The sequence below is a fragment of the Setaria viridis genome, chromosome 9, assembly GCF_005286985.2.
Source record: "Setaria viridis chromosome 9, Setaria_viridis_v4.0, whole genome shotgun sequence".
Lineage (NCBI taxonomy): Eukaryota > Viridiplantae > Streptophyta > Magnoliopsida > Poales > Poaceae > Setaria > Setaria viridis.
In genome coordinates, this window is record NC_048271.2 from 45657542 (window position 1) to 45678568 (window position 21027).

Sequence of the window (21027 nt, forward strand, 5' to 3'; positions counted from 1 at the left end):
CCAGCACAAATCTTTTATGGCCTAGTATTACAATACGTAATAAGCTGAAATAAACATGTTCCAGATTGTATTAATCAACAAGCCAGATTGTTACAACCCAACAATTTGCTTCCCCTCAGTTTGAAAATAGTAACAATCTCTTAGCTGCAGTCCATAATCTGCAACCTTGAACAGACATGTCCCAATTTTCGTGCCACAAAATGTTAAACCTCAGTAGCCTAGCAAAAAAGTGTGATGACAATTGACGAGCCATATTTTTGGATTGAGCAAATCGCTTTGTGCAACATTTTGTCAAGAAATGATGTATGCATGTGATGTAAGGATACAGGCTAGAAAGGTCGATCTTTCTTGTGGTAATGAGTAAGTATCAAGTGAAACCGAAGGACGACGCATACAAAAGTAGAACTAAAAATACATGAGCGAAGTCAAAACAGGTCCGGTGTGTTACAAATTTGAGGTAAACCAAATGCTAGCTGGGCGCCAAATATAATGAAGGAGCAAATCTGTGTAGTGAAAACTAATTTGGGTGACCGTGGCAACACGAATCAAATTCTCCCACTTTATTCTTACATTACTGCTACTGAGTGTATATATGGCATCCAATTACATCATTACACGTAAAGAATTAATGAAAGGAAAAATATGGAAAATGTCGTACACCGGGCACAGCACGGCGCGAGCGGCCGAGTCTAAACCCTGTCGCAGCGAGCAGGGACGAAAGACAGCTTGTTACCGGCGAGGTCGTAGAGTACGTGCAGGTTCTGCTGCTGATAGTTGCCTATGATGGTCATGTCCCCGCCGGACGACATCACCGCAATGCACATGTTGCTCTGGCCACCCTCCTCTATCTCGAACACGTAGTTCTCCCGCGGCAGGTCCAGCATCGCGCCCTCAAACTGCAACTCCAGCTTCGGCACCTTCTGCTGCTTCTTCCTCGACGACGGCACCGCGAAGCACAGAGGCTCGTCGTTCGTCACGGGCAGGTTCACCTGGGAGACGAACGCGTCGTGGAGGAGCCCGTAGACAAGCGGCGGCAGCAACGTGACGGAGGTGCCGGAGTCGATGATCGTCCCGCCGCTCCCGTTGCCCTTCAGCGCGAACGCGGACTCCGGCAACGGCAGCTTCGTCGACCCGACCGTGATGCCCTTCATCAAGAGGTAGTAGAAGGTTGGGATCACGGAGCTCTGGATGAGCGGGGTGGTCTGCACCGCGGCGCCACTGGCGTCGCTGTAGAGGTTCGCCGGCAGGCCGAGCAGGACGGGGCTAGGCGTCGACCCGGTGACGTTGGTGAAGCAGTAGGAGAAGTTGTCGACCCTGAGCTGCGACGGCAGGGACAGTGCGCCGCGGCCGAAGCCGGCGATGCCGCCGCCGGTCGCGTTGGAGCTGAAGAGCCCGTTGTTGAAGAGGCCGCACCCGAAGGCGAGGCCGGGCACGGCCGCGTCGCAGCCGTCGAACGTGAACGTGTCCGCATCGAGTCGGCCGTTCGTCACCGACTTGTCGCCGTAGTAGTAGGTGTAGACGCAGGTCCGGTTGCCCCACTTGTGGGTCCCGCACGACGACAAGTCCAGCTGCTGGCACGGTGGGGAGTCGCAGGTGAGCTCCGCCGACGTGGCGGAGAGGTCCGGGTCGTAGTAAGGCAGCGCCTGGGCGTAGCAGGACGGGCACGGCTGGCACTGCGTCCACACGAGGTCGCTGCCGGTGTCGAGTGTCACCTGCACGGGCTGCGGCGGCGTGCCGATGGCGAAGCTGATCAGGTACTCCGTGTCGAGGGGCTGGTCCTTCCCGGGCACCGCGGAGGCGCTGGCCGATGGCGATGACGACGACGAGCCGGAGAGGGAGAGCAACCGCGCGGCGCGGGCCTTGCTGCGCAGCGCCATGCGCCGCAGCAGCTGGCGCCGGGTCAGGCCGCGGCCGGCGTCGGCGCGGGTGAGCTGCGTCCGGATGGCCCCGCCGCCGCCCGCGGCGTCGCTGCTTGAAATGGCCAGCGCCGCCGCGAGCAGCGCGAGCAGGAGGGTTAGCTTGTGCATTTTCATCGCTCAAGTGATTGGCGTGCTAGCTACTTAGCTGATGCGTATGCTTAGGTGTGCTGTACGAGGATGTGCTGGCCCTCCCTTTATATAGGATGCAGTGTTTTCTACAACTGTTGGATTGCATCAGCTCATCTCATGCTTGTGCCATGTCGAATTGTCGATCGCCCAGTTAATGGTATCTTAATCCTTGTTCAAACATCCCGAGCGCGTCCGAACCGTGTAGCTAGGTAAGCACGCGCGGTTCGCAGATCAAGACGCGACCAATAAGAGTAACAGACACAGCTTTTTCATGTGTCATGCGGTGGCGCATATGCGTGGTGTGCGCGTGTCAAAATCCGCCAAAGCTAATGGTGGTAATCAGCTACTGCTCTCGTACCGGACCGACTGTCGTGCACTCGTGCTGAAAAAATGCACCTAAATAATTGCCCACTTGCAGGCTAATAAGATAGCAACGGAGAAGGACCGTGCGAGACATTCTCTGGATCTGGAAGCTTGCTCACTTGGTTTCGCATCGTTAGCTAACCCCTCTCTCGACGTCATGTTTTTGACATGTAGACACTGAAACCTCCTCTCTCGTTGAGTCGGATACCTGGACGGGGCTGCCCTCTCTCTTAATCTTGAATTCTCTCTCCATGGGCGGGGCAGTTCGGCTAGCATGTCCGCGTGTGGAAGAAAACCATGCAGAAGGTTAGGACAGACGACGGGGGCATGCCGGTCGGCAGATTTGGAGCGAGAAAAAGGGAAACAGCGCCGCGGGAAGGCTTCTACTCCTAGATGACATCATACCGTCGCGATGGCGCGGGACGGCGACATCCATCGCTGAGCAGCAAGACCAAGACCAAGACGCGGGTTGTGGAAATGGGAAAACTTGCTCTGGGCATATTTGCACGCGGACCAAATTAGGCCCACAAATTAGCGTGCCGATGGCGATGTTGCACCAGGTCCAGGTACGTTCTGGGTCTACTACGCGAAGCGCCCCCGCCAGAGAGGGCCGGGAGCAGCCGCGCGGCGCGGCCTTGCTCCACACGGCGGCACGCCGGCACGGGCAGGCGGGTACAGCAGCCCGCGGCTGGCGTCGGCGTGGTTGGCGTGCAGCTTCAGGGCAGCCGCATCGCAGCAAGAAAAGGTCAAAGCAAGCAAGTGGCATCTTCTGAAGCTCCTTCATTTGCACTTGCTCCATTTCCTGCAAGTATGTGTCTGTATATTTGCAGGCTTTTGACATGCAGATTTAAGTAACCCTCCGTTCTACATAGTAAAATCTATGTCTAGAAAAGTCAAAACGACGTGCATTACGGATGTAGTATACATAAAAGGAAAAGATTTAGTATCACATCGTGCCACTGTCTAGGCTCTATGTTTCGCAAATCGCAACCCTCAACCCTTGTTAAAAAGATCCCAAAGAAATCAATATCGTCACGGATATGTAATTTTCATTATTCCAGCCCGTACAGGTGTTTGGTCTTTCATGCGTAGATCTCTATACCGTGTTGCTGACTTGCTCTTTTTGCCGTTGATAGATGGTCATTTCTCCAGCCTCAAGTATCTTTTGTCAAACTGTTGCACGTCGTGAAAAAGGAAAAGAGATTAGAAATACAGAATGCAGACCATTCTTCCTCCCACTTGACACTTGACAGAGGCAGAATGGAAAAGGAACAGAGTCTAGACTTGGGAGTGGGTCGAACCTTAATGCAGTGGAACATGGAAATTGCAGATTGATAATGTGGGCTTGTAGCTGAGCTTATCTAACCAATTTATAGCTTATAAGAGCTGCACAGGTTATCTTGAGTAAATTTCAAAAACCTACGACTCTTTTGAGACATGTTGCAGGAAACTAAACTTTTTATGCTAATTACACAAGCCTACAACTATGTTAACATTTGTTGTGGGAAATTACAACTTTCTCACAAAGGTAGAGGCTGACATCATGGGTCCACTGATGTATGCCATAGAGGCTCACGGGTGATTCATATTGAGAAGGTTTTAGCTTTTTGCAAAAAAGTATGAAATAATTATAGGTTTCTATAATGAGCACCGAAGTTGAAGCTCTCTGCAACATGTGTCAAAATATTTGTAGGTTTTTGAGATTTACAGGGTCACCTTATTGCAATTGCAGCCATCCTTTGGACTAGGCCCTTCAATCTTTCCCTTTGAAACAATCGTCAGCAAATACTTTTATGCTGGTTACCACTAAAACAATTAAAGTTTTCTTCAATCAAAGTCAACTTTCAAATGACAGTGATAACTTTAATTATGTTATCGTAGCCAGTGTGCCGTTTAGATTCATGAATGAGGACTATGAATGTTGCGGATGTCATAAAGCTATGCCTCATTCTTCATACTGGTACCTGCAGTTCATAAATCAACACAATGACTTTGGCTTTCACAATAAAATCTGGTGCAAATTGTTCCGCAGCAAAGACCAGACTAACTAGTTTGACCCATAAAACCTAGCTTATATTTTTTTATCTGAAACTTTATATATTTATTACATATAGCACAAGAATAATTCTAGACTTGGGTTGCATTGTTGGAAAATTTTGGTGTGACCAGATACAAATCAACACGGTTACATTTTTAAGTAGAAAGCTATTTGATTTACCTTGATCCGCTGCTTACCAGCAGGATAATATCTCAAAGAATGTAGCTGAATCGCCCTGCACAATCTCTGCAACTAATTTTCTGAAGGGATAACCATTCAAACTTGTGTACTCTCATTTTGTGACTATTCCCCGAATTTGGTGAGAGGTGCTTTGAGCTGGAATGCTGAATGCTAGTACATATTAATATTTCCGCATCAGTGGTTCCAAGCATCATAATGGATATTGGTATCTTCAGATCTGAAGTTTTAATGTGAAATGAAAAATATGAACTTAAATGAGTGCACACGTTACATTCCAAGCGAAATATGGAACTAATTAGATAATTTTTCACCTCATTGTTTTCTGTTAGACTGTATCAATTGAAATGATAAATTTCCCATGTTGAAACCACAGGCTCTGCAGAACATGATTCGCAGTTATAGATATTGTAAGGATAACAAGTATATATCAAGTTGCTTTTCACATTAATCTGACCTCTAAGATACAAGTTGCTTTGTGCAGCCGCCTGCATTACATTGTTATAGTTGCAAAGGTAACTCAAAGAGAACAAGTTGATTAGTTGACCATGTGCTGATACTGGACGTACATCGTTCAGTGGAAATTGAATCCCGAATGTGTTTCCTAAATAATCAAGATATCACTAAACAAGGCATAATGATACCTTTTGTTGGCGTAGTTTATCATCATTATTGTCGGATTTAGTGACCGGACCAGGTAGTAGATTTGTAGGTAGGGGAGATCGTAAGATCAAAATCTCGAATGGTAACACAGGGGCGCAGGGTTTAGACAGGTTCGGGCCTCCGAAGAGTAATACCATACGTCCTGTGTTCTGCTGGGTTGTATTGCTGATCGCAGGTGCGAAGAGTTAACGTGAGGTGGGGTCACTTGAGTTGCGTTACCCTTGGGGAGCACCCCTGACCGCCTTGTATAGGCTAACAACCTAGAGTTACAATCGGATATGATCTAATCCTAGTCAGTTGGAAAGCAATCTGAGTTGGTTTACAACAAGTATCCCGCGATATCCGGGCTGAATTGATTCGTCCAGCCTCCTGGCTTGTGCTTCACGCGTCTTCATGCCTTGGCCCACACGGCATGGTCGGGTAGGCCCACTTGTCAGGGCCGACAAGTATCCTGATCAGTGGGGACGCGTGGGTACCCTTATCCCTCAAGCTCGCGAGCGATGTAGAGTTGAACATGAACCTGACGGATGAGCAATGAAGCTTGTAATGTACTCGGCTGAAGGTGCGGTGTTGTCATAGTGATGGAGGGGTTGCGCAGTGCTCAAAAAAGGAAAAAAAATTGAAGCTTCCACAGGTTTATGACCAAATGTGCATGGCTATGCGATTGTTGAGCTTCGGGATGTTTGGTATCCTGTAGAGCGAAGGGAAACACATGGAGGGCGTTGCAAGACGCACTCCATATGGAGTAGGCCCTGAGCATTGAAGCGATTAACGTAATCGGTCCAATGGTCAAGAATCTGATGTATTGTTTCCGTCATAAAATGGGTCCAAATATAGCGCCAAGCTCCCGAGCGCGAGGACTGGCGAAGCTACGAAGGCACGCCGACCTGAAATGGGCATCCAGCCCCCGAGCGCGAGGACTGGCGGAGCCACGGGGGCACGCCGACCTAAAATGGGCACCCAACCCTAGAGCGCGAGGACTGGTGGAGCCAAGAGGGCACGCTGTGAGACTTAACAAAAAACCCGCGGATTCCGTCTATCGCGTGCGCCGTAACAGGGGATCCGCGGATTCCGTTGCTAGGTTTGCACCGTCAACTTCTTCAAAAGCTGAAGGGGCACGGTTCCATTTTCATTTCCACTCCACTCGCCCCCAAGCGCCGCCGCCACCAACGTCGTCGCCGCCGCACCTGAGAGCCCTAGGTCATGTCATCGCGTCCGCAAGCCATATCCACCGCTCCTCCACCCTAAGGCTGTAGTCACCACCACCGCGCCGCCATTACCCGCTCCTCCGCCCCGAGGCTGTAGTCAAGGAGGATGCAGTGGAGCGGCTCCGACGTAAGGCTCAGGAGCTGGAGGAGCAAAAGAAGATCACCAAGGAGGTCCAATACGACCTTGGCGCTTTGCTAACTAGTACGGCTCCATCCCTTATAGAGGATCTAGCTTCAGTAGATGAGACCGGTATCTTTTCTTGAGTTCCGTTACTTTGCAGATGTCCAGAAGAAAGAGGAGAGACTTAAGAGAGACCTCAATGAGTGCGAAGCCGCCAATGCCCAACTGCAACAATACCACAACATCGCCGTGCACCGTGAGTATGCTGTGTCGCAGAAACTTGCCTATCAGGCCAGCTTGCGCAAGGATATGGATCGGTGCTTGGTTCCCGCAATGCACAGTCTCTAGCATGATTAGGTGGTCATTGCAGGTTTGGAGGTGGAGCTGGAAGGCCTGCGGTCGGCCGCGGGCTACGTGATGGATATGATCCACCCCGAGGCCAATTCTGCCGAGCCGACGCCATTGCTGGACCGACTAAGGAGTGCTCCTGGTCCGCTGAAGGCGCTGATGAAGGAGACCGTCGTGGAGTGCATGAAGAATGTCATTACGCTTCTCAAGACGCATTTCCCTCGAGTGGGGGGAGCACGTCGAAGGGGGGTAGCCAAGGGCTTCGATCCTAATAGCCTTCCGAAGTTGGCCGACTAGTACCAACAGGCTGTGGAGGAGGTAGTCAAGGAGTTGGCCCTGTAATAGAAAAACTATGATGTGTATCAATCTGTGTCATGAGACAAGTAAACTAGTCAAATAACTTATGTAAAGGCAAAACTCCTTTTCTCCCTTGGTATGTTTTACAGGACACATTGTGGCCTAGGCCTGTAGCCGCTAAGCATCTAGCCTTGCCTGGACAACACTCTGCTGAGAGCGGATCTCGAGCTTGTAGAGGAAGCAAATGCAAGGTTGTCTAGGTTTCGCATGCTAGGACGCCATCCACACGAGTTAGTCGCACAACCTTGAGAGGGGTAGGAGAAATGTTGGGACCCAGAGGTCGGCGCGTAGCGGGGGAAGCCCCCCGAGTGTAAAGGCGATGGTGTGGTCTGTCGATCAGGTCGGACAACCTCCGAGTAAGAAAGCAAGAAGGTAGTAGGTACAAAGAACCTCTGATGTTTTATTTATTCAATGTAAAAGGTATAAAGAGTATATAGCTTGAATGTCCTAAGGGTAGAAGCGTCGCAGGTGTTGAATGTACCACGGGTAAGGGACAGTTGAGCCGTCCGCCCACTGTAGCCGGTAAGTGCCGGGCTGGATGACTTCTTTAACGATGAAGGGCCCCTCCCATGGGGCCGACAGCTTGTGCATGTCCTTGGTAGACTGGATCTAGCGGAGCACTAGGTCGTCGACGTTGAATGAGCGTTCTTGGACGTTCCTGTCGTGGTAACGTCGAATCTGCTGCTCATGCCGTGCATGCTAGATGAGGGCCGCCACACGATGCTCTTCCAGGCTGTCGATGTCGACCTGCCGAATCTTTTCTGCTTTCCCTTCCTCGTAGTATTGAATCCGTAGGGCACCAAAGGCTACATCTGTTGGTAGTATAGCCTCTAAGCTGTAGACGAGGAACAATGGGGTATAGCCTGTGGCCCAACTCTTTTGGGTGCAGAGGTCCCAAATGACGTGGGGTAACTCGCGGAGCCATTTGGTGGCATACTTGGATGCATCGTCAAAGATGCGAGACTTGAGGGATTGAAGGACCATCCCATTCGCACGTTCGACCTGCCATTGCATCGTGGGTGAGCTATTGAGGAGTAGTATACGTCGATGACGTTTTCCTAGCAAAAGTCCCAGAACTCGGATCCTGTGAATTGTTTGCCTAGGTCGGTGATGATCCTATTGGGGACCTTGAATTGGTGTGTGAGCTCTTCGACGAAATGAGCGGCTTTGGCTGACTCTATGCTAGTGATAACCTTGACTTCGATCCACTTGGTGAATTTGTCAACTGCCACGAAGATATGGGTGTATCCGCCCCGAGCAGTCTTTCAAGAACCGACCATATACAGCCCCCAGCAAGTGAAGGGTCAGGATGACGAGATGGTGTGTAGGGCCTGTGCTAGGAGGTGTTGCTGCTTGGAGAAAAACTAGCACCCTTTACACCTCTGGACGAGCTCTTTTGCGTCGACAATAGCAGTTGGCTAGTAGAAACCAGAACGGAATGCTTTCCTGACTAGATTGTGTCGGGGATACATCCCCAGTACCCGCAAGGAAGGAAGAAGTCGGACTCCTACTAGGATTCCCCTGTAATCCTACTAGGACTCATCCCGTGTAATCCTACTAGGAGTCCTCCTTGTAATCCGACAAGTACTCTGCCCCCTGGAGTATATAAAGGAGGGCAAGGGTACCTAGATCGGCAGGTCAAACCTAAACACCCAAGCGCAGGGCGCAATATACAAACACCCCTAAACAGGACGTAGGGTATTACGCTACTCTAGCGGTCCGAACCTGTCTAAATCCGTGTCTCGTGTCCTTGCTTTTACCTTCAAGTTCTAGGTCTGATGATCCCCCGCTACACATTCTGCTACCTCGGGTACCCCTTGGTAGACGGCCGGTATAAAACACCGACATTGGCGCTGACCGTGGGGCAGATCGTCGAAACCATCGGGCGAGCCTGAAGGACCTCATCTTCAAGCCGGCGTTCGCTTTCGAAGCGGGCGCAACCTTCATCTTCGACTCCTGACTTTGCATCACCGACGGCACTGGGTCCTTCCAATGCTGCATCATCGGCAACTAGGAGAAGAAGCGCCTCGACGGGAACTCTCTTCCACAAGAAGCAGAAAATCTCGTCAAGAAAATCGACAAATTAAACCTCGGATCAAGGTTCGACTGCAAACTCGTACTCCAACGGCGACTTCGGGTTCGATCGCGATTCAAACTCGAACTCCGACGGTGGCTACGGGTTTGACCACGACTTGAACTTGGAGTCCGACAGCGACTCCGAGTCCGACTACAACTCGGAGTCCGACGGTGACTCCGGGTCCGACTACAACTCGGTGTCCGACGGCGACTCAGGGTCTAGCTACAATTCCGAGTCCGACGACAACTCCGGGTTCGACCGCAATGCGGAGTCTGACGGCGACTCCAGCTTCAACTCCAACTCGAAGTCCGACAGCGACTCTGAGTTTGACTACAACTCGAAAGTCCGACTACATCGCGAGCTCGCCGACGACTATGGGCGGCTCACCGATGATTTCTTCGACTATGTCGCGGGCACGTCGACGACCACTGTCGTCTTGCCGACGACTCCATCGACTACAGGCAGCTCGTCAATGACTTCAACTACGTTGCGAGCTCGCCGACGACTATGGGTGGCTCGGCAACGACTTCGACTACTTCGCTCGGCAACACATTGACGACTACTTCGTCATGATGCTCGCCGACGACTTCTCCGAGTACGTAGTGGCGCTCGCCGATGACTACTCCGACCATATCGCGACGCTCGCTGACGACTACTTCTACTACTCGTCTCGACTACAAGGCTAGTCAAGGGCGGACTACTCCAACTCCTCGTCTCGACTAAAAAATTAGTCGGGGCAAACTTCGCATCGTCGACAACTAGTCAGAATCGCCTCCGACTAGTCGACTTCGACAACAACCGTTACGGCTTCATCAACGACCGTCACGGCTTCATCAACAATCATCCACGAATCAAGCTAAGTCACTTTTCTAAATTATTTTCCGGCTTACTTTCCACTTGCACGCAACACATACTCTACTCGCTAGAAACTCTCGCGCACAACACGCGCTCTATTCGCCGGAGGGTAGCAAACTCTCTCGCGCTACCGCGCTCTCTTTTTATCGCAACAGGGACTATTTCCTTTTTGTCTTCTCTTAAGGTCACTATTCTCGAGCAGAACACGCCTTAACTCGTGAAAGCCTCGGGTGCACCTGTGACGCCAAATGCTAACACACATACACGTGCAAACAGCAATGCCCATACGCCTACACGAGACACAGCTCTCACACACGCAGCGGCTACGGCTAAACGGGGACTGAGAGCCTAAAACGTAACAGGCTAACTACTCGGGAAGAGTATGACCGGAACAAGAGCATGACACAATGTTTACATTGATCGCTGAATAAATTTCAGCAGTTTCAATATTATGCAAAAATGCTACATAATGTATGCATCTTTTCTTCCCGATCAAACTTTGGTGATGATGCTCCAGGAAGCCAAGCGTACAGACTAGTTCTCGAACTTGGGGGCTAAGTGCCAATAACTACTCGACGTGGCTCCTACGGCTCACCTAACACATAAGCTCGGGGGTTGGACGCCGCAAGACTACTCGGATGATGACTGGAGTGAAGATTTAAGATCCTTGAGTTGATTATTCAATCAATTCAAGGCTCGAGGGCTGATAAGCTACACCCAATAATTTTTCAAGCTGGAAGAAGATTCAAGATTTTGACCCTCAGTCTGTTTCTGCGATTCAACTTAAGGCTCGGGGGCTAGTCCATATGGAGTGCGACTTTCGCCGCCCTCCATACATGAAGACTACAATATCAAGATGATCAAGGCTTGGAGCACACCATAGCCTCATGGCAGCTTTGAGAAGCTTTGAAGATTCCGCCAGATAAAGTACTCAAGGAACACCAAGACTACTCGGTGAATATCTTAAAAGTACTCGAAGACTGCTGCATTCGACTATGAAGCGCTCGGGGGCTTGTCGGGGATACATCCCCAGTACCCGCAAGGAAGGAAGAAGTCGGACTCCTACTAGGATTCTCCTGTAATCCTACTAGGACTCATCCTGTGTAATCCTACTAGGAGTCCTCCTGGTAATCCGACTAGTACTCTTCCCTCTGGAGTATATAAAGGAGGGCAGGGGTACCTAGCTCGGCAGGTCACATCTCAACACCCAAGCGCAGGGCGCAATATACAAACACCCCTAAACATGACCTAGTGTATTACGCTACTCTAGCGGTCCGAACCTGTCTAAATCCGTGTCTCGTGTCCTCGCTTTTACCCTTAAGTTCCAGGTCCGATGATCCCCCGCTACACATTCTGCTACCTCGGGTACCCCTTGGTAGATGGCCGGTATAAAACATCGACAGATTGCTCGAGGTAGCATGGTTCCCGCATGAACCCGAGTGGATTTCGTGGAGGAGTTCAAGACCTTCTTTGCGGAGGATGCACTTCATCAGAATGCCGGTAGATGCGGCCTTCTTGTACAACTCCTTACCGATCACAACATAGTTGGTGCTACGTCGTGCGAGCTTTTCATGCTCGGCTTTGTACTTTGGGGACATGTTGTCAGTAATGAATGCCATGAAAGGTGTGCGCTAGTCATCCTCCACCTCGATCATCAGGACATCGGTGGGCGCTGGGTCGGCTTGAGCCTGGGCATTGCCGTCAGCTTGGTCCGGGTCCAATATCTTGATAGAGGGTTTTCTCAAGTCTTGGACGAACACGCCGACCGGGACTTGAGCACGTTTTGAGCTAAGCTTGGATAGGACGTCGGTGGCGATGTTGTGTTCCCTAGGGACGTAATGGAACTCGAGACCGTCGAAGTGAGCCTCAAGTTCGTGGACCTCGGCGCAGTAGGCATCCATGGTTTCCTTAGTGCACTCCCAGGACTTGTTGACCTGCTCGATGACAACCTTGGAGTCACCAAACGCGAGGATGCGCTTAATGCCGTGCGAGGCGGCGATGCGTAGCCCCTATATGAGGGTCTTATACTCGGCGCCGTTGTTAGTGGCCTTGTAGTGGATTTGGAGGACGTATTTGAGTTGCTCGCCATTCGGGGCAATGAAGAGGACCCAATGCCAGCTCCTTCAAGGTTGAGGGCGCCGTCGAAATACATCGTCCAATGTTCTGGCCTCTCTAGGGAGGACGACTCTTGAATCTCGGTCCACTTAGCGATGAAGTCGACCTGGATCTGGGACTTGATCGTATGACGTGGGCAGAAGTTGATGTCGAATTCCCTGAGTTCCACAGACCATTTGATATCTCGGCCGTGGACGTCTCTGTTGTGCAGGATTTCGCCGATCAGGTAGGAGGAAATGACTCGGATCTTGTGTGCTTGGAAGTAGTGTAGGCCATACATCTATGAGCCTACCAGAAGGTTTGGACAGCCCTACAATACGGGGTTGTACACCGAGATGTGTCAGACATGGAGACTATGGTGCAGGACGACATGGTCTATGTGAATGACAATAACTAGTCGAGGATTAGGAAACTACTCGTAGTAATTAGGGTATTACTTTCTAGTCGAATCCGATTAGTACTCTTGTAAACAACCGACCTATAACCCTGCCCCCAGCAATATAAGGTGAGGCAGGAACCCCCTCCAAACAAGTTCAATCAATACAATCCAACCAACACATAGAATGTAGGGTATTACGCGACATAAGTGGCCCGAACCTGTCTAAATCATGTGGTCGAGTTCACCATCGAGTTCCTGATCTCGGCGAGCCCCACGCATAAAACACTACCTCGGGTACCCCCTCGGTAGGCTGCCAGGTCTAAACACCGACAAGTAGTGATACAGTTTACGGAAGGTGATCAGGATTGCGTAGAGCACCTTCTGAACCTGCATGTAGCGGATCTTGGAGTCGCTTAGGACCTCGCTAACGTAATATACCGGCCTTTACACCATGTGGGTGTGTCCGGATTCTTCACAAACTACAACTAGCACCGTGCTCACAACGTGTGTTGTCGCGAAAATGTATAGCTGCAGCATTTCTTGGTCGGCTGGGGCCATCAGGTTGGATCTGGAAAGACTGCAAGAGTTTTTCGCAAAACACGGCAGCCGAGTTCTTGATGCCAAAAGGGACGCGGGGAGAGCCCGGCGCCGACCTTCCGGGCGTAGTGCCGTCTCGGCGAGGTTGATGCACTTAGCAATGGTGTTGCTGATACGATCTAGCCCCGCAATTAGATCGGAGGATGTGGGTGGGCGGGTTGCCGCGTGGATGTGCGGGATCCTCTCTGAGAGAGAGATATCACCGACCTGCTAGGTAAGCAGCGTGATGATCCTCGGGTGAAGGTCTTGCTCCGTTGACGCAGATCCAACGGATGCCGAGCTGGCGGCGAAGATCGAGTCGATGATGGAGGCGGCAGAGTCGGAGTCCACCAGCATGCTCCCAAAGCGGAGCTGGATCGGGTTGGCGAAGAATTCCTTCATACTTTCCGGAAAGATGACGCTGGGGCGGGATGCCATCGAGCTCGCTGGGGAGGATCTCACGATCACCCCTACCTAGCACGCCAACTGTCAGATTTAGTGACTGGCAGTCCACCAGGGGGTTACCCAGGTGGTAGATTTGTAGGCGGGGAAGATCGTAAGACCAAGAACTCGAATGGTAACACAGGGGCGCAAGGTTTAGATAGGTTCGGGACTCCTAAGAGTAATACCCTACATCCTGTGTTCTGGTGGATTGTATTGCTGATCGCAGGTGCAAAGAGTTAACGTGAGGTAGGATTACTTGAGTTGCGTTACCATCGGGGGGGCACCCCTAGCCGCCTTATATAGGCTGACAACCTAGAGTTATAATCGGAGATATAATCCTAGTCGGTTGTTATGTGGAAAGCAATCTGAGTCGGTTTATAACAAGTATCATGTGATATCCGGGCTGAATTGATTCGCCCGACCTTTTGGCTTGCGCTCCACGTGTCTTCATGTCTTAGCCCGCAGGGCGGTCGAGCGGACCCACTTGTTAGGACCGACCAGTATCCTGGTCGGTGGAGACCCGTGGGTACCCTTGTCCCTCAATTATCATTATGAAGCATTTATCGCCAATTTAATTTATGCTTTGGAAGACCAATGGAGAGCGTCTTAATATACCGAGACTTAACTTATGAAAGGATCATCAAAGAGTTGATGTGGAGCAAAAAAATATACTGCATCATTCACCTCACCAATAGTCCCTGCATGAGCAAAACCCATCTTTGAAGTGATGGAATCTATTTGCATCTCTCAGTATGATTTCCCGAGAAGTTATCTTTGCAATCAATTTTATCGCAGAGTGGCAATCACCACAAACCCTGAGGTTCTTCATGACACGAATGGGCATTCCTTCCGGAACTTTCAATAGTCCATATGCCACAGCCTGCCTCTCACTGTGATACCGCAAGCTATGAGTTTTTTGCTCCTCGTCTACATCATGAAGCACGAAGCTCCCATCAGCTGAGTATCCAGATTCCATCAGCAATACATCTAACTTCTCCAGCATTTTAAGGATAATAGAATGCTCAGGATGTGCTGACACTTCACCGGATGTGAAGAGATGCACCCTTTTGTCGTATTCTATCCAACTACAGCCAGGAGACTTGTTCAAATGCCTTGAGCTAATGAATTTTCGCATCTCAGAAGCATCTTCCCACCTCCCAGTGGATGTATAAATGTGAGAGAGCAAGACATATGGCCCAGCATTTCCAGGCTCTAGCTCTAAGAGCTTCTTAGCAGCAACCTCAGCAATCTCAGCATTCTTGTGCATTCTACAGGCCCCCATCAGAGCTCCCCAGATGACGGCGTCTGGTTCAACTGGCATGGTCTTAATCAAATCCAGTGCTTCCTCCAAAAGTCCTGCTCGACCAAGCAAATCAACCATGCAAGAATAATGCTCTGCTCCAGGTCTGACAGCAGAATTTGTATCCATAGAATTAAAAATATCCCTCCCCTCTTTAACTTTTCCTGTGTAACTACATGCTGTAAGGGCCCCAATGTACGTAATTCCATCAGGCAGCATTCCAGCCAACCTCATATCATTAAATATGTGGAGTGCTTCCTCCCCCAACCCATGTTGGGCATAACCAGTTATCATCGAGTTCCACATCACAACATCTTTGTGCTCGAACATGTTGAAAACCTTCTTGGCCTTATCCAAATTCCCACATTTGATGTACATGGTGATTAATGCTGACACAGCAAAGACATCCTTGTCAAAGGAACACCTCAGCATTGCAGCATGCACCTCCCTCCCATAATCAAGAACAGCCAGGGCTGCACATACCATGAGGATGCTGATGACTGATGGGTAGTTTGGGCGAATGCCATCATGCAACATCTTGCGGAAGGTAGACAATGCCTCCATCAAGAATTCATTCTGCTCATATGCTTTGATGATTGCACTCCATGTTCCATCATCCCTCTCGCGCATCCTATCAAAGACTGCCTTGGCAGCATCCACCATCCCCCGCTGCCCAAACCCAACTATCATTGCATTGCAGGCTGGCAATGGGTGCTCCGGCATTGCATTAAACAGCTCCTCAGCATCCTCTACACGCCCAGCCTGTATATACCCAAATAGCATTGCAGTCCACGACACCTCATTGCGCTCAGGCATCACCTCGAACAGCTTCCGAGCAAGGTTCACCTGCCCATTCTGAGCGTAGCCGGAGACCATGGCAGTCCATGACACAACGTTCCTCTTTGGCATTTCATCAAACAGAGCGCGAGCCTCAGCAATCCGGCCAGCCTGGCAGTACCCAGATAGCATGGCAGTCCACGCAACAACATCCTTCGCAGGCAATTCATCAAACAGCTCGCGGGCCTCGTCGACACGGCCGGCGTCGAGGAAGCCACCAAGCAACACCGTGTAGGTTATGTGGTTGCGCTCCGGCATCTGTCGGAACAGCCGGATGGCGTCAGCTAGGAGGCCGTGGCGCACGTACCCGCGCAGGAGGGATGTGAAGGAGACGACCGAGGGCGGGTAGGGGATGGTGGCGAGCGCCGCGGCGGCGTCGGGCAAAGTGTGGTGGCGCAGGGAGAGCCCGGAGATGAGCGCGTTGTAGGAGGCGAGGTCCCGCGAGGGCATGCGGTGGAAGACTCGGAGCGCGGCGTCGGGGAGGTTGTTGCGGAAATAGCCGGCGAGGAGGGCGTTGTAGGAGGCGGTGGTGCGGAGAGGCATGGCCTCGAACGCGGCGCGGGCGCCCTCCATGTTCCCCGCGCGCGCCAGCCGGGCGATGCGCGCGTTCGCATCCACCACGGCCGGCGCCGCGCTCGACGGCAGGAAGCGGACGGGCGGGAGGCGCATGTCGGGTGGGCGACAGGGACGAGCACCAGGAAGTCGGCCTTTACCGACGGATGCCTTGCCTCGTAGAATTGACGATGAGGGTGATTGTGGGATTAACTTAGCATGTTTGGTTTTGGTTATTGTGGGATTAACTTAGCATGCGTTTGGTTTTGGATAAGATGGAACGGGTTGGGTTCATTTCACTTTTGTGTGTTGGGTTCAACCCATCTTGTATTTGACGAGAGAGGTGGGTTCGTTCCGGTCTTTTTTTTGGTTGAGGGGGTTGAGAGTGATGGGACGGATGTCATTTTAACACTGTTAGCAACGGATCCCACCTTCAGCTGCGGGGCGCATATATCATCCTCTTTCTTTTTTTACCTCACCTTATCTTCTTCATCCACCCTCCACTCACCTCTGCTCCTCCATCGAACGGCTGCTACCCGACACCGCCTGCTCCTCCCCACCACCAGCCTTCCCTGCTCCTCCACGCCACCAGCCTTCCCCCGCGTCGGCCTCCCTTGCACCGACCTCCCCGGCGCCGTCCACTCCTCCATGCCGTCGGCCTTCCCTGCGTCGGCCTATCCTGCGCCAGCCTTCTCCGTGCCGACCACCCTCGGCGTCGGACCACCCGCGCGGCCTTCCCCGTGCCGGACTGCCACCGTGTGCCGTGTCGGAGGCAGGGGCGCGCGCCTGCGCCTGCTCAGACGAAACAGAGCAACACGGTTAGATGCGTCCACTCATTTTGGGCGGACGCACTCGACCCATAAGGGGAATATTCCCCTCAGGGACGGATCCAACTCACTTCGTTTTTCAACCAAACGCAGGTCCACATGGGTCGAATGCGTTCCAACCCAGTTGAACTCTCAAACTAAACACACGCCTAAGAGACATGCTTCTGTACTTTTGAAGTTGAAGAACCACCTTTATACTGGTGGTAAAGAACAAATAGATTGCAAATTAATTCGGTGAAAGTAAAATAAAAAATAACATGTATCCTCTAAATTATGAACTCAAAAATTTTGGGCACGCAGTATTGTGGAATCGAACTATATGCTGTTACATACACATACAGAAGTGCAAATGTGCAAATCCAAGTACCAAGAAAACATCATTATCCTTTACTGCCAGAAATTTCGTTGTAAGTGCCAAAGCTCCCATGGTGTATCTATTGGATCTACAAGACTGTTATTCACCATTTTAAATAAACAAAGAGCAAATTACAAAACAATATCATTGTCTAAGAACGCTGTTAGAGCTGAAAACGAAGTTCTCCTCTCCTGCGATTGTTGAGGTGAGCCGTCCTGCTGCCCAACCGTTGTTTACGACTCTGGCAGCGCTCTTTGCTGGATCACCTATAACCCGGCTACCCTCAACAACTTTGTCGAATTCCGGGAGCCCTTTCTCCTTTCGCTCCTTTCTCCTCCTCCTGTCCTCGTCTCTTTCTTTCCTCAACCAACTCTCCACAGTTCTCTGAAATGCAAATGCAAATCCGATGAATGACCATGTTATGCTGAAACATACTGTTTCGTATGGGCGGATGCTACTTACCATGAGAGATAACTGGCTCATTTCTTTCACCTTTTCCAAAGGCAGTGCTAACTGCAGCTTTCCATGAGCAATGTAAATCTGAAATACAACAACAATAATTATCATTATGTCCATAACTCCACAAGAATTACTTGTGCTTATAAAGAATGAGATACAAGGGAGCTTACAATGTGTGTTGGCCAATCATCAAGACCATCAAAAATATGTGTGGCATAGATGATTGTTGCACCTCTTTCCTCGCATTCCTTCTTAAGATATGTTAACAGATTTGATCTTGCCAATACATCTAGGTCAACTGTGATCTCATCAAGAAGGAGAACCTAAATTGCATTTTTTTCATTTATTAAATCTCATGGTGTGGATGACAACATGATCAATCCCTTAGATGAAATGGGAAAGGAAAGCAAACCTTGAATGGCTTGAGAAGTCCCATGCAAATCTGGACTCGTCTCCTCTGACCATCTGATGCCTTGTGCATGCGCCAGGCAAGGTCGATGTCTAAAATCTGAAACATGACAGTAAGGAAGATGAACAAAACAAGGCCTTTATTGCAGACCAAGGACACAATTGACTTCGCTAAAGTTTAGGTTTATTGAATTATGAATGAACAGGTCCTCCAAACAAGTCAAGAATTGCAAACTAAGCATATCCAAAATCTATTAAGACACCAATCTCACCTCATTATCAACGAAATTGAAGTGCAATGCCATTTAGTCTTAACACTCAAGTATGTTCAGCTTACCTAAGTTAAGAGTTGTACCCATAGGTTTACATAGGTAAAGGTAACATGAATATTAAGATCTTTTCTGTTGGTTTCCCAGGGCAAAATGACAGAGTTTGCATTTGCAACTGGGTGTTTCCAATCCAAGCCTGCAACTACATCAGAAGTATGAATGGATTGGTGCTTATTCGTACCTATTTGAGAGAAAAAACATAAGTGTCGAACCCAAAATGGCAAGCATTTGAGAAGCAAACCAATACACAAATAGCAAAAATATATTGTGTTCCAGTATGTGATGACCAGTGAGAAAATGTGACCATATTCTGACAATGAGAGTCGAGGTATTCCCAATTACAGGGAAAAGATGAGGGCGCACTAGGTTCAGAACAACAGAATTTTATTCCCACATGGCAAACCATTCTACACATGGAACATTTTAGACTGAATAAACATATATTCTATTAGGTAATGAGCAAGTCAATAACTAGAACAAATCGGCATTAGCATAAAACTGTACATCTGTACCAAACTTATCAAGCTAGAAGTATGAAAGTACAGTTTTCTAAAAATTGTATCAGAAAATGACATGGGCACAGGGCACTGCTCCATGAGAAAAAATGGGGATATAATCTGCTAATGTTTTACACGTTTTGAGAGTTAACCTGCCTTGATAAGCTCATCTCTCCTCTTTGGATCAACACCAGCAACACCGAAAATCATCTTCTCCGCCGATATATCCATCTGAATATTCACCTGGTAGCCGGCAAAAGCCACGTCGCGTCTCCACTGCACCACAATTCGACACAGGTTAGATTCAATGGAAAATCTGACGGCAAAATTGGGCACGCCCATTACATATCCAGGACTGAAATTGAAGCAGGAGAGCGAACAAAGGGAGATGGATTTCTCAAACCGCTAGCTCACCTCGCCGCCGAGGTAGCAGAGGTCGCCGGAGGAGGTGAGCGCCGTGTCGTGGAAAGCGGACCTGCCCAGGACCCGCACCATGCTCGGATCCACCATGTGCTTCCCGCCCAGTATCTTCAGTATCGTCGTCTTGCCTACCACACGGACAACGAAGCCGCCGCCGCGCCCAATCAACACCAGAACGGCCGAGAGAAACGAAGGAGAAGGAAGGTCGGAAAGGCGAGTGGTGGGGGGTTACCTGCGCCGTTGGAGCCGAGGAGAAGGCATCGTTGGCCGGCGTCGAGGGAGAAGCAGACGTCCTCGATAAGCGGCGGCGCGCCGGGCGGCGGGCGGCCGTCGATGCCCGGGTAGGTGAAGGAGAGGTGGCTGATCTCCACCGTTGGCGCCATCGGGTCTGGGGGCCGCTCGCCGCGGTGGCCGGAGGAGCAGGGGATGATTTCGTCGGTGGTCGTGGAGAGAGAGGAGCGAAACGAGCGTTGTGGCGGGCCGAGGAAGTGAAGGGGTAGGCGGTAGTTGGGCCGCGGTTGGTGGCTGGCCAGTGTTAGACGTGGAATTTTTTTATTTTTATATATTTTTTCGATTTTGCAGAAAGATATAGTCGGATGAAAAAATTGCCAATCTCAACCGGCGGTAAGGCCCTCCCGCCCAACGGTCAGCAGGCGCCGTAACTGCCGCGCGCGATTCGAGGCACCGTCGCCGGCCCAGGCGGTAAGGGCCTTACCGCCGCCTCAGGCGGCGATAATACTCTTTTCGTCGCCTGGGCCGTAGACAATCGCCCTCTATAAAAGCCGCCCGCCCCTCCCCTTTCCCGCACCAGTTTGAGCGCCAAGCAGCGAGCCAGAGAAGAGAAAGAGGAAAGGAGGGAAGAAAAAAAAAGAAAGAGAGGAGAGGAGGAGGAGGGAAGAAAAAAAGAAATAAAGGAGGAGGAGGAGGAGGGAAGAGAGGAGGAGGAGGAGGGGGAAGAGGGAAGGAATTTTTTTCATCTTTTTTAGGTAAAAAATCTTTTTAATCTCGTAGTTTAGTTAAGTATAGTATAGTATAGTTTAGTTTAGTTTAGATCTAAATTTAGAAATATTAGTGGATCTAAGATTTAGAAATATTAGTAGATCTAGATTTAGGAATAATAGTGGATCTAGATTTAGACTTAGAAATTTTTAGCTATATTTAGATATAGGAAAATGTAGCTTAGTTAGTATAATTGATTTAGCTTATACAGTATAATAGAGTCAGCATTATTAGATTTATTTGGTATGGTAAAT

At 50.1% G+C, this 21027-nt stretch overlaps 3 protein-coding genes across 3 annotated transcripts; all 3 read right to left on the minus strand.

Moving 5' to 3' along the window:
* Positions 1 to 425: 425 nt before the first annotated feature.
* On the minus strand, positions 426 to 2195 carry LOC117835737 (aspartic proteinase nepenthesin-1). The gene has a single exon (XM_034715066.2). It carries the CDS (start codon positions 2031 to 2033, stop codon positions 690 to 692), a length of 1344 nt encoding a protein of 447 aa, XP_034570957.1. The 5' UTR covers positions 2034 to 2195; the 3' UTR covers positions 426 to 689.
* A 12177-nt stretch (positions 2196 to 14372) lies between these two features.
* On the minus strand, positions 14373 to 16999 carry LOC117836316 (pentatricopeptide repeat-containing protein At1g56690, mitochondrial). Its single transcript, XM_034715720.2, has one exon. The coding sequence runs from the start codon at positions 16594 to 16596 to the stop codon at positions 14476 to 14478; it is 2121 nt and encodes a 706-aa protein (XP_034571611.1). The 5' UTR covers positions 16597 to 16999; the 3' UTR covers positions 14373 to 14475.
* Positions 17000 to 17670: 671 nt separating this feature from the next.
* On the minus strand, positions 17671 to 20282 carry LOC117835260 (ABC transporter I family member 20). The gene is made up of 7 exons (XM_034714627.2): positions 20007 to 20282; positions 19769 to 19902; positions 19511 to 19630; positions 18533 to 18628; positions 18291 to 18443; positions 18124 to 18201; positions 17671 to 18045 (listed from the first exon to the last, which is right to left on the minus strand). The coding sequence occupies exons 1-7, from the start codon at positions 20155 to 20157 to the stop codon at positions 17806 to 17808; spliced, it is 972 nt and encodes a 323-aa protein (XP_034570518.1). The 5' UTR covers positions 20158 to 20282; the 3' UTR covers positions 17671 to 17805.
* Between the last annotated feature and the right edge of the window lie 745 nt (positions 20283 to 21027).

What these genes read in the sequence shown, in the direction of transcription:
- LOC117835737 (XM_034715066.2), bottom strand. Translation starts at nt 2,033, where the DNA reads ATGAAAATGCACAAGCTAACCCTCCTGCTCGCGCTGCTCGCGGCGGCG.
- LOC117836316 (XM_034715720.2), bottom strand. Translation starts at nt 16,596, where the DNA reads ATGCGCCTCCCGCCCGTCCGCTTCCTGCCGTCGAGCGCGGCGCCGGCC.
- LOC117835260 (XM_034714627.2), bottom strand. Translation starts at nt 20,157, where the DNA reads ATGGCGCCAACGGTGGAGATCAGCCACCTCTCCTTCACCTACCCGGGC. An exon ending in CCTCGGCTCCAACGGCGCAG is followed by an intron (nt 19,903 to 20,006) that starts GTAACCCCCCAC and finishes TCCGTGTGGTAG; the next exon opens with GCAAGACGACGATACTGAAG. An exon ending in GACTTCTCAAGCCATTCAAG is followed by an intron (nt 18,444 to 18,532) that starts GTTTGCTTTCCT and finishes AATGCAATTTAG; the next exon opens with GTTCTCCTTCTTGATGAGAT.